The sequence below is a fragment of the Phymastichus coffea genome, unplaced genomic scaffold (genome assembly GCF_024137745.1).
Source record: "Phymastichus coffea isolate CEN01 unplaced genomic scaffold, Cenicafe_Pcof_1.1 PCOF00046, whole genome shotgun sequence".
In the NCBI taxonomy this organism is placed as follows: domain Eukaryota; kingdom Metazoa; phylum Arthropoda; class Insecta; order Hymenoptera; family Eulophidae; genus Phymastichus; species Phymastichus coffea.
Genome location: NW_026706857.1, coordinates 482,822 through 494,579, shown reverse-complemented (window position 1 = coordinate 494,579; position 11,758 = coordinate 482,822). Strand labels below are relative to the sequence as shown.

Sequence of the window (11,758 nt, the reverse complement as noted above, 5' to 3'; positions counted from 1 at the left end):
GATTACACAGATTTTATTTCATGTGAATGATGAGAATGAAACAATTTGACCGGGAAAACAATTTCTTTTCGATGATTCTCTTTTATTCTTCCAAAATGGTCGAGGCAAAACGTGATTATCTTTCTCAGCCTTTATTGATGTTGCTGAAATATATTTAAATTAATTAGACCTACGTGGCTAAAATATAGAGTAGAAATAAAGCGTGTTGTATGTACCTGATTTCCAAGGTGGAATAATTTGCGGTTGTGCATCGCCGACAATTGATATTCCGGGGAATGAAAATTTAGGAATGATATTTTGAAACATAGCTCTTGAGACTGATCTTTTGAACGCTGGAGGTAAGTTCAAAGAACCTAGAAAAGTAATTTTATGCATTAGCAGCTCTTTAGACGTGTATTAAAAAATAACATAGAGAATTAAACTTGTTATATCTTCGCTCAAAGATAGTTCAAGTTTCTTTCGAGATTGCTGAAGCTTTTCACTTTTAAATTTCATTAAAAATTTTCGAGAATTTTCAGAAATGCGGTTTTCGTCTAAACTAACTGCAATTAATATCACAAGATCATTATCTAATTACATTTGATTGCTAATAAAATTTATGTGTAATAAATTAAAGTCTAAGTAAATGAACAATTATTTACCTAATGAATAACTATTGGCAATAATATTTTCTCGATATCTACGGATTTTCGTCACTGGATTGCCTTGTAAAAGTAAATGTTCTAATCTTTCTAAAGAAATAACTGTTTCTGTTAAATCCGCAATGTTATTTATTAAATTATCCTTTGCTTCTAGTGTTACTAATTTTTGGAAATTATTGATTTCGTTCAAGGATATTATTTTATTCTTCGAAATATTTAAATGAACCAAGCCATACTGTCAAGTACAAAGAGATATGTAGATTCTGTAACTTTTTATGATTTTCATTATTTAAGGTTGATTGAAAAAATACCTACAGATAATGTTTTTGCACTTCTTGGGTCAAAGCATAAACATTCTCCTGGAGCAAGTCTTTGCTTTTCAACGTGTAAGTCGGTTAAATTTATCAATTTTTCTAATCCTTCAATAACCGCTATATTGTTATATCCTAAGTACAATTTTTTCAGGTTCACGAGACGATCTAATTTTTCTATCTTTGTGATTTCATTATGTTGCAAGTAGAGATGCGTTAAATTCACGGCAAAATCCAAGCTTTTAATTTTTTTGATGAAGTTTTTTTGTAGATATATGACTCTTAAATTGTTACAGACTCCAAATTCATCCTGCACAGAATAAAATTATAAAAAGATGCAATTAAATAATATAACACTGTACTTGATACTACTTACTATTTGGTCGATATATTGTTCATTCATAAACAAATGGGTTAATTTCTTCAAATGATCTTTATCAATTTCTTTTGTTAATGATTTTTGAAGTTGTTGATGCAGACATTTCTTTTCAATCAACGATATATTTAATTTAACCATAATGGAGCTTTTACGCTTATAACCCACTAATAGTTAAGTATAGAAATACATTATGAACATAGTATTTCCATAACGCATTTCCAATCTTTAATGTTTAAACATGTCTGGAATAGCGCATCCAACTTGTCTACATTTAAGTACATACACTTTAACAAATTTTATATGAATTAACCGAAATATATTGAAAAATATGTGCTTGCAACATATATATATATATACGTGCATTCGTAGGTTGCTATGGTAAACGTAACCCTGTTTACAATTTTTCAATCTTTCTCATCAATGTAATTGCAACAAATATTATACATATAAAACTGTTCAAGGTGTTTTTCGAATCATGTGAGTACTGAGTAGTTGTCAATAATTAGAAAACAAATGATTCATCTTATCTTGCAAGTAGGTACTATACTTATTTATTGAGTATACATTGAATTTTTATTATTCGCTTTTTCCATTCCACACAGCAGGAAATTCACTATAGGACGGTGTATGCATCTAACAAGTGCGCGCAAGGTGCACAGCATCTGTGTAAGCGTAAGTATATACGTATGTATGTCAGCAAATGTGTTCACTGACGCTCCATAGCAATATGAGCAAGTAAACAAGTCAAAGAAGTGAGGAAAGTGTAGAATGGTGCTCCAAATTGGTTGAATCCAACAATAAAATTTATGAAATGGATATTTAAAAAAAATTATTTAGTGCCTAGAACATCAAAATTATTTATAGTAAACTATAAAGTGCATACAATACAAGAAGGATTAACCTTTAAAAAACAACCATGTTTGCTTACTTAAGTAAAAAAATTGCAATACCGAACAATATTCGTTTAAATTGTCTTGCTTGGAATGAAAAGCAAGGATACATATCTGTGGGTGGTGAAGATGGGCTTCTTAAAGTTATACGAGCTGAACCCAATGTAACGACAACAGAGGCTGCAACTGGTAGTGGTAAAAATCGCTCTATGACTTCAACAAGTAATTTGAACATGAATCAAACTTTAGAAGGTCACAATGGTCATGTTCAAGTAGTCACCTGGAACGAAGAACATCAAAAATTAACATCAAGTGATCAAAATGGTGTTATTATTGTGTGGATGTTGTACAAAGGTTCATGGTACGAAGAAATGATCAACAATCGTAACAAATCTGTTGTCAAAGGAATGTCTTGGAGCTCCAATGGTCAAAAAATCTGTATAGTTTATGAAGATGGAGCAGTGATTGTTGGATCAGTTGAAGGTAACAGAATATGGGGGAAAGAATTAAAAAGTGTATCTTTGACTGCAGTGCAATGGTCTCCAGATTCAAAACTACTTTTATTTGGGTGTAAGAGTGGGGAAGCTCATTTGTATGATGATCAGGGTGTTTTTCTAAAAAAATTAGACAATATAGGTAGTAGCCATTCACAAGCTGTAGTTGCCATTAGTTGGTACAATGGTCGTAATGGATACACAGCTATCAATTGTCCTATACTTGCTGTATGTTTTCAAAGTGGTAAAATAGTTCTGCTACGAGACACGATGGACGAAAATCCTATAACAATAGATGCAACAATGTCTATTAATTGCTGTTCATGGAATAGCTTTGGGTCAACGTTTGCTATCGCGGGAATATCAATCAGTGAGGAAAGAAAAGATAGTAATGTCGTGTCATTTTACTCTCCCTTTGGAGAACTTTTAAGAGTATTGAAAGTGCCTGGAAAAGAACTAAGTTGTTGTTCATGGGAAGGAGGCTCTCTGAGAATCTGTCTTTCGGTGGACTCCAACATCTATTTTGCCAACATTCGTCCACATTACAAGTGGGCCTATTTCGGCAACACAGTTATCTTTACCGATGAGAAGGTTAGCAGAGACGGTGTTTGCGTTACGTTCTGGAACACCACAACGAATGCCCGCTACTCGAAGTACGTAAGGTACGTCATAGCAATCGGAGCTTGCGGTGAGCACTGCGTCATCGCTGCGCAAAACGATTCGGATCAAGCAGACGAACGCTACGTGCTCTACGTATGCAATGCGATATCAACGCCAGTGGACACGAAATTTTTAGATTTCGAACCACACCAAGTGGCAATGAACAACAGCATAGTGGTTGTCGCATCAAAGAGTAATTTCCTGCTGTGGACTTTCCGATCACCGAGAAGTTCCGGCCTCAACGTTGCCAGATCACGCCGCGATAGATTCTACCACGTAGACGACACGCCGAGTGGAGTGACTGAAACTATGCAAGACCTGGACCAACGTGACAAAATCGCCGATCGTCCAGTTGCCAGGAAAGAGAGCAGCGATCCTATCCGCAGCCTCAGCATTACCGACAAATTACTACTCGTAGGTCGAGATTCCGGCATGATCCAACAGTATTCGCTTCCTCAAGTGACGCTAACGAAGCGCCACTCAACGGGACGTCGTCCCTGTCAGATCTTCATCAACTGCGACTCGACGATGGCTGCGATTATAGACGCGCACTCAGTGATGCGATTGCAGGAGCTCGGCTCGGCCGGCGCCGCAACAAAGTCATCCGATGCCTCTTTCGTCGTCGCCGGGTCAAGATCTAGGGACGAAGACGTTAATCGATTTGAGCGAAAGGACGCATGGGCGGTGTGCTGGGCTCAGGACAACCCGCGCCTGGTCGCCGTCGTCGAGAAGAGTCGCATATACATCTTCAGGGGTCTGGAACCAGAAGAGCCCATCAGCTGCTCCGGCTACGTGTGCTGCTTCCGCGACCTCGAGATCCGTTGCGTGCTGCTGGACGAGCTGGTGCAGAAGCTCCAGGAAGCTCGCAGTGAGCTCGTGGTCGAGCTCCAAGTCAAGTCGCTGAGAGACACGCGAGAGCTGCTCAAGAGCGTCGGCCTGCGCGAAGCCGAGGAATTCGTGCGCGACAATCCGCACCCACGCCTCTGGCGACTGCTGGCCGAGCACGCGCTGCGCCAACTCGAGCTCGACGCGGCGGAGAGCGCCATGGTGCGCTGCGCCGACTATCTGGGTATCCGGTTCATCAAGCGGCTGCGCGGCGTGCGGGAGCCAGGCTTGCAACGTGCCGAGGTGCTCGCCTTCCTCGGCGACCACGAGGCAGCCGAGCAGGCTTACCTGGACCTCGAGCGCCGCGAGCTCGCGGTCGAGCTGAGTCAGCGACTCGCCAATTATCCGCGGGCCTTGCAGCTGATGCGCCTCGGCAGTGGCGATGCTTCGGCCGCAACGTCCGACGCGCAGCTAGAGACAGCCCGACTGCGCTTGGGCGGCCAGTTGGCGGCTCGACAGCAGTGGGCAGCGGCTCGCGAGCACCTCGCGCTGGCGACGAGCGGCGCGGACCTGGAGCGTCTACTCGAGTGCCATTACCGGCTGGAGGAATACGAGGAGCTGGCAGCCCTGGCTACTCGACTGCGAGACGGGTCGCCGGAGTTGCTGAGAGCCGCGCGTATGCTGGCCTCGGTCGGCATGTGCCAGCCGGCTGTCCAGTGCCTGGTGCGCTGCTCGGAGGTTCGCCAGGCGGTGGAGGTGTGCGTGCGCTCGAACCGCTGGGACCAGGCACTCGAGCTCGCGCGTAACTGGCGGCTGCCCGGGATCGCCGAGCTCCTCGGCAAATACGCGCGGCATCTGCTAGCCAGTGGTCGGCGACTCCAGGCCGTGGAGCTTTACCGCAAAGCCGAGAGGCCGCTGGAGGCGGCCGAGCTGCTGCTCGAGTTAGCCGAGGAGCAGGCGAGTCAGGGGGCACCACCCCTGCGACTGAAGAAGCTGTTCGTGCTGGCGGCTCTGCTGGCGCAGGAAGCTGCGGAGGCTGGGCAGCGACTCGGAAGCTCGGACCACTCCAACTTGCTGGAGCGCGCGTGGCGCGGGGCCGAGGCCTATCATTTGCTATTGCTGGCCCATCGACAACTTTACGCCCAGAATTACGAAGCGGCGATGCGCACGGCTTTGAGGCTGCGAGAGTACGAGCCGCTTCTCGAACCGCGGCCTCTCTACGCTCTGTTGGCGCTTGCGAGTTGCGGCTCGAAGGTGCTGGTCACCTGCTCGCGGGCACTGGTGCGCCTGGAGGCCGTCGATCCACGTTACGAGGAGCTCGCGCTTGAGATCTTTGCCAGGTACCCAGTTCGTGACTCTCAACCGCCGCCGCGACAAGAGTGCACCTACTGCGAAAGCCTCGTGCCCGAACATTGCATCGTCTGTCCTAATTGCTCCACTCCGTTTACGGCTTGTATTGTCACTGGACGACCACTCATGAATCCAACCACTGCCTGGTTATGCACTGTGTGTAAACATTATGCCGCGTCGGAACGTGATGTACTTAATGTCAATGGATGTCCGCTTTGTCATAGTATTATTACTTACATGTAAATCTAGTTGGTCAAATTTATTATATTTTTATTTATTTGTTATGCGTGTAAGTAGATCTTGGGTAGTCTTTTAAAACTTTCACTCTTGTACCGAAATGCATTTACTGTCAACGATTCCGTCCTTGTCGGGGTGTATAATTCTTGATTCATAAAATGTTAAATTTGTGAGCTCCTTTATCTTGTATGACATATCTTTTTGTTGTGAATAAATTAGTATGTTCAATAAATTTAGTGTGTCTGCGAAACTTTTTTACCTTAGATAGTTTGCCCTGGCTCGTCCTTCAATAACATACTCGATCATTAATATCTCTTATTAAAACTCTTGACAAACAATAGTATATGTACATAACATGTTTAAAGTAAAGTAGCACAATAAATTATGAAAAAGGTTAAATACGCATCATTACCCATTGAACGAATTTGAAATTTCAGACTTTGTTGAAAATGTTTGAATAATGATTTAATATTCTTGACCTGAAACCATTATACCCTTTCTTTCTTTCTTGTAACTTAAGGATAAATTAAATTTATTGTTTCGCGTCTTTGGAAACGTTTTTAGATCACACGTAAGGCATGAAAGTTACTGCGACGCAAGAACTACCAATTAAGGGCAGTTGCGTAAGATATTGGACTGGCAATAAATGATAAATTGATAGATCGACCTTTGCAACGAAGCATATTTACATAAAAAATAAAATCGATATTATACATGTATTTACGTTACGTAAATGTATAAGACTTTTTTTTTTAAATTGAGCTTTCGGAGTGGCTTGAGTTTTCTAGCTCATTGTACTTCGTGCGAGGCCCAAAAATGCCGTTAAACCTTCAAATCTACCCACATATTTGAATTTTCGAGCTCACAAAACAATTCTACCGTTTTAGTAACTTAAAATAAAAGTTTTATGTGACTGTTAAATTTTTTTGGAGAAGTTCGAAAAGCTCGAAAAATTTGAGCTAAAAGGCTCAAGTTGCTTCGATGTTCCGAACCCTGAAGTGCTTAATTTTTTTAAGTGCGGTTTTTTTCCGAAATCTTAAAATCGAATTAGATCAAATTAGATCAAATTAGAGTTAACTCGAATTAAATCAAATATCATGAGCTACATTAAAAAGATGATGTATCATGAAAAAGGTTCATACAATTATCTTAAATCAATTTTTAAGACACCTAAATTTAAAGAAAAAATGGACTTTCTATAGTTAAAGTCTCTCCATCTCCATCCAAGCAGATTTACCCACTCCAATAAAAATAAATAATATTTCATCAGACTTATATGAAATATATTCTTTTGTTCAAATAATTAGTTATAATAATCAATGGAGATTAAAAAGTTTTGTTAGTACATTATGCTTTATTCAGAACAAAAATCTATTTTGTCGAAAAAGATTTTTTTACATCTACATATAATATGTATTTCTAATGACATTTATATTTTCGTGAGTCATTTGTTTTCATTAGAGCACTTTTTAATCCACTTTGCTACACACACGCATGTCACAGAAGCAATCGAACCGCCACAACCACAAAGTTACAACTGCTAAGTCCGGCGAGAGTCAGTAACCTGCATTTTAAAAACTTAATATATTGACCAAACGTAGAAATTGTTTCACCAAAAATGACGATGGACGTAGATTTATTAAGACCAGGAACAGTACCAATAGCACCTGATACTGTTTTATGGTTTGAATTCTTATTGAATCCTTCATTATTACAATCTCATATTTCAAAACCATCCCCAGGTACGTTGTTCATAACCTCTACAGTATTTCTATTCTTAAGCGAAACCTTTTATTTTTTTAAGTCGCTCAAAATGTATAAATAATATTAGTAAGTTAAACAGTGTTATTTCAATGTAAATTTATATTTAATTAATTAATTGATATAATTCTAAAAATAATTTTCAGATCCATCACCAACAGATCTTATGATCAAATTTATGACTATTAATGCAGACCAAAACAATGAAGTAAAAATTATAGAAAATCAAAATGATGCAAATGAAGCAAAAATTAATTCAGTCAATAAGTGGAACTATAAAAATCTGGCTTTAAAAATTTTATCGCTAAAATTAGCAGCTTATTTAAAATGGGATCTAGAACTTTTGCAAAAAAAATTACCACTACAAATGCAACTAACGTTATGGCAGGATCTATTTTATATAACAATGGATAAAATTGTAGAAATACCAAATGTGCCTGAAATACATCCGAGTAATGCATCGGATAGAGTTTTATTTACTTTAGTAATGTACCATAGATGGTTGTTACGTGCAATTGTGTTTAGAGCATTGAACAATAAACAACAAAAGTCATTAGTTCTTATTAACAAGTAAGCATGTTTGTCTTTTGCATTATAACTAATATATCAATATAAGTTCAAATATAACTGAATCTTTACAATATAATTTTTGTTAAATTATAGTCAAATAATGCAAGAAAACAATTTTTGGTCACTACCAATGATTGATGAAATTATTAGAAAATTAGAATCTCAAGCAGGAAATAGTATTAATTTCCTGAATGGTGTTCTTCAATTAAATGACATCAAGCCTAAAGTACTCTCGTTTGATACATTTGAAATGTTAACAGAAAACAGTACTGAGATAAAACAAGATTGGAAGAATGTGTATACAATAACAGAGGATGAATTGAAGTGTCAGGTAGTTATTTTAATTCAAATATTAAATTAAAAATCTTAAATAATTTTCATAAATTTCATGATTTTTAGATACATTACGATCTTGGAGTATTTCATATTCTCAGAGGAGAATATCAAATTGCAAAACAAAACATTATTCAGGCCAGAGATCTGTTTATAAAATTAAATACTTCATTACCAATGGTTTACTGTAATGTGAAAAAGGATAGATTAGATGGTTATTGTGCTGCTTGTGAAATACCTATAGAAGGCGAAAATCCTAATTTAACACAGCAGTTGCTGACTTCTATTAGAGATCAATATACTGTAAATGAATTTTAATTTTAAATGACAATATAAAATAATTAAAAAATGATCATTTTTATACAATAATAATTTATTTTCTTAGAATATTTTACCAGTTTTACAAGCAGATAATATACAAAGAGAAATACCACAAGTTTACAGGGACAATTTGGAGTTAGATATTCAAGGTGGATTAGTTAATAGAAAAATAGTTGTCAATCGAGATCTTTTATTGCAAGTTCAATGCCTTAATTTGGTACGTAGAATAGTTGAAAGTGAAACAATTATCGGTGACTATACTACCGAAATTGAAGCAGCAGGAACAAAAGGATTAGAATTTCTTTTTGGGGTAATTGGTCATCAAATATCAATACTTATATATCTATAAACTTATGTTACACTAACTTTATTTATTTATTTTTTCAGGCACTGGATGATGTTCTGAAAAAGGCATCATCAGTTGATAAACAAAGGATAGCCCGTTATCTTTTATACCTTACCTTAGTAGGAGAAATTGATGGTGTAGCAAATAAAATTTTAAATGATGAGAAATATTCAATTTTGTTTAATGTAGATGAATTACAAGAAATCAAAAAAGCAATATCTCCTGAAGATTTGGATATTCCAAATTTACTATTAAATGATGATTGGGGCATTGTTCCAATGATATACACTCGTAAGAAACATTATTTCCTCTATAATATTATTATTATTCTTTCTACAATAAAATCATAAATTTTAAATTTCAAATGAATATCTGTTTACAGAAAAACAAAAGATAGATATATTTGAACTGGAACAACGTCTTATCCATTCGTATGACCCCTTTGAAATCCAAAAGATACTCGTCGAAATAACGCGATTAAGTAATTCAAATTATACAAAACCATTATGGCCAATAAACCATTCATGGGAAATACCTATTCCTTTACAAAGTGTAGTTGCTTCTTTGCCAGAAGGTTTCTTGCAAGATTATTCTTACATATTATTGTCAAAAAGCAAAGAACTTGTACTATCTAAAGATTTTCCCAGTGCAAAAATTTTATTGAGTATAGTTGAACATGAAGTGCAGCATCAGGCGCAAAACTTATCTGCAAGACCTCTGCTTGGAGGAATGAATTTGCTCGATAAATTTTTAAAACTACTTAGTTGGGAGGCATTATTAACTGATATATGTCACTGCTTACATGCTTGGCCTGCTAATAATATTTGTAAGTTTTTTTTAAATAATTATAACCCATTTTATGCAACTAAATTTTTATTGATTTGCAATGCATACAGGTGATACTCAAACATTGGTGGTTCAGAGCAAACAATGTTTGGCTACACTTCAATCAACAACTGATCAAGTAATACCAAGACAAGAAATCATCGAATATTGTACAGTATTTTTGTTAAATATGGCTGAGTGGGATTATTTGGCAAACTTGGAAAAACAATGGAGTTGTTTTGAATTTGCTGCTGCACTAAGCAATATAGCAAAATATAAAGGACAAAAGTTCCCAAAAGAAGCTTGGGATATGGTGTTAGCTGCTTCTAAACCAAATCGCGATATGCCGCAAAAGCGCAGTAACAGTAATAGCGGATCCGGTAATAATTCAACAAGGGATTTTTCAATAAATGTTTCTTCTACATTTAGTCGCCTTAGAGAAATCAACGTTCTAAATATATCGATTTCCCTTCTTGCTCGTCTTCATAACGTTTTGAGAGACGAAGCAAGTTTAGAACTTTATACTTCTTATTTGAATATGTGGCCTGCTACTGTACCAAAGTAAGTTTTTGATCGGAAAATAATTAAAAAATCACTATTTATTTTTTTGAAATGTTATATATTGTTACAGTGCAAAACAGTACAATATACGTATTGTAGGAGAATATCTATTTCAATTATTGTCTCAAGCTTTGAAGTATTATCCAAATAATGTTCCTTGGTTACGATTAATGGGAGATCTTAATTTTGGTAAGTTTTTTGTTTTAAAGAATATTATTATTGAAAGGAGGTATACATTGGAGACAATCAATTTAATATCTAAATGTACTTATTTTAGTGCTACAATATTATGAAAGTGCCATGAAATATTATTTAGAAGCAATCATAGTAGCTACAGATCTTTTTACCACTCCTGTACGAGGTCTGATAGATGATTTAGTCTACAGAAGAATGATCAAATGCTGTGCTCACTTGCAGTGTAATACTCAGGCTGTAGTATTGTGCCAATTTTTAGACGAAGTAGATTATGCGTTAGCTTTCAAAATGGCAGGAACAGAACAAAAAAATGCTGTTCCAAATGATGCTATGGATGCGTATTACCATTGTATTTGGGATACAACAATATTGGAATACTTGATAAACTTACACACAAAACGCGGAGAACATCATCGGAAACAACTTGCGGTGAGATATTCTCTTTATTTCACATTATTGCGATGATTCTAACTTTGAAAATTATTACAGATTAAAGTTATTGGACTTCTGGAATTAAATTCTAACAATAATGAAGAAATTCAAAGGGAAGCAGCGAATACTCGAAAAGCAAAATTCCTTCGAGCTCTTGCAAAGCAGTATGTTTACTAGAATTTTATACAATAGTTTTGATATTACGTTTTTGTAAATATTGTTTTCCTGACTAATTTATGAGGTATAATCAAGAGTATGCTACCCCCTCAATGTAAATATATATATATATATATATAATCATACTACTATTATACGTTGAAAATTTACATGATTAAGTAAAGAATTGATGTAAATATGTAATTTGTCATTTTTTATTTTCCAATTCAAATGTATAATACTCCAATAAATGAAACACTTCTAAATTGCAAGTTTACACAAATAGAAACTATTAGAATAACTAAAATAAGATGCATTTGTGTCGTTCAAATTAATCATCATTTTTTAAAGAGTTCGCGCTTTAGTTGGTGTAGATGGTGTTAAATTATACAAAATGGAAGCACACATCTGAAGGAGATTTTTCGATTATAAAAGCTCGCTCGCGCGCACACTCACACATTGATAAATCTA

General features: G+C 36.7%; 3 protein-coding genes across 4 annotated transcripts; 2 read left to right on the top strand and 1 right to left on the bottom strand.

The window, feature by feature from the left end:
• Positions 1–18: 18 nt before the first annotated feature.
• On the bottom strand, positions 19–1,469 carry LOC131664928 (protein phosphatase 1 regulatory subunit 42-like). 2 transcript variants are annotated; one of them, XM_058936411.1, is made up of 6 exons: positions 1,329–1,469; positions 957–1,262; positions 642–876; positions 423–542; positions 216–353; positions 19–143 (listed from the first exon to the last, which is right to left on the bottom strand). In XM_058936411.1, the coding sequence occupies exons 1-6, from the start codon at positions 1,467–1,469 to the stop codon at positions 19–21; spliced, it is 1,065 nt and encodes a 354-aa protein (XP_058792394.1). The 2 variants fall into 2 exon arrangements, with proteins under 2 accessions (XP_058792394.1, XP_058792395.1); XM_058936412.1 differs by lacking the exon at positions 423–542.
• Positions 1,470–2,170: 701 nt separating this feature from the next.
• LOC131664927 (WD repeat-containing protein 35) lies at positions 2,171–5,975 on the top strand. The gene has a single exon (XM_058936409.1). It carries the CDS (start codon positions 2,248–2,250, stop codon positions 5,791–5,793), a length of 3,546 nt encoding a protein of 1,181 aa, XP_058792392.1. The 5' UTR covers positions 2,171–2,247; the 3' UTR covers positions 5,794–5,975.
• Positions 5,976–7,323: 1,348 nt separating this feature from the next.
• LOC131664869 (integrator complex subunit 8) lies at positions 7,324–11,752 on the top strand. Its single transcript, XM_058936292.1, has 11 exons — positions 7,324–7,529; positions 7,695–8,118; positions 8,212–8,449; positions 8,518–8,754; positions 8,837–9,082; positions 9,160–9,409; positions 9,501–9,944; positions 10,015–10,504; positions 10,575–10,693; positions 10,782–11,128; positions 11,189–11,752. The coding sequence occupies exons 1-11, from the start codon at positions 7,406–7,408 to the stop codon at positions 11,306–11,308; spliced, it is 3,039 nt and encodes a 1,012-aa protein (XP_058792275.1). The 5' UTR covers positions 7,324–7,405; the 3' UTR covers positions 11,309–11,752.
• Positions 11,753–11,758: the final 6 nt, after the last annotated feature.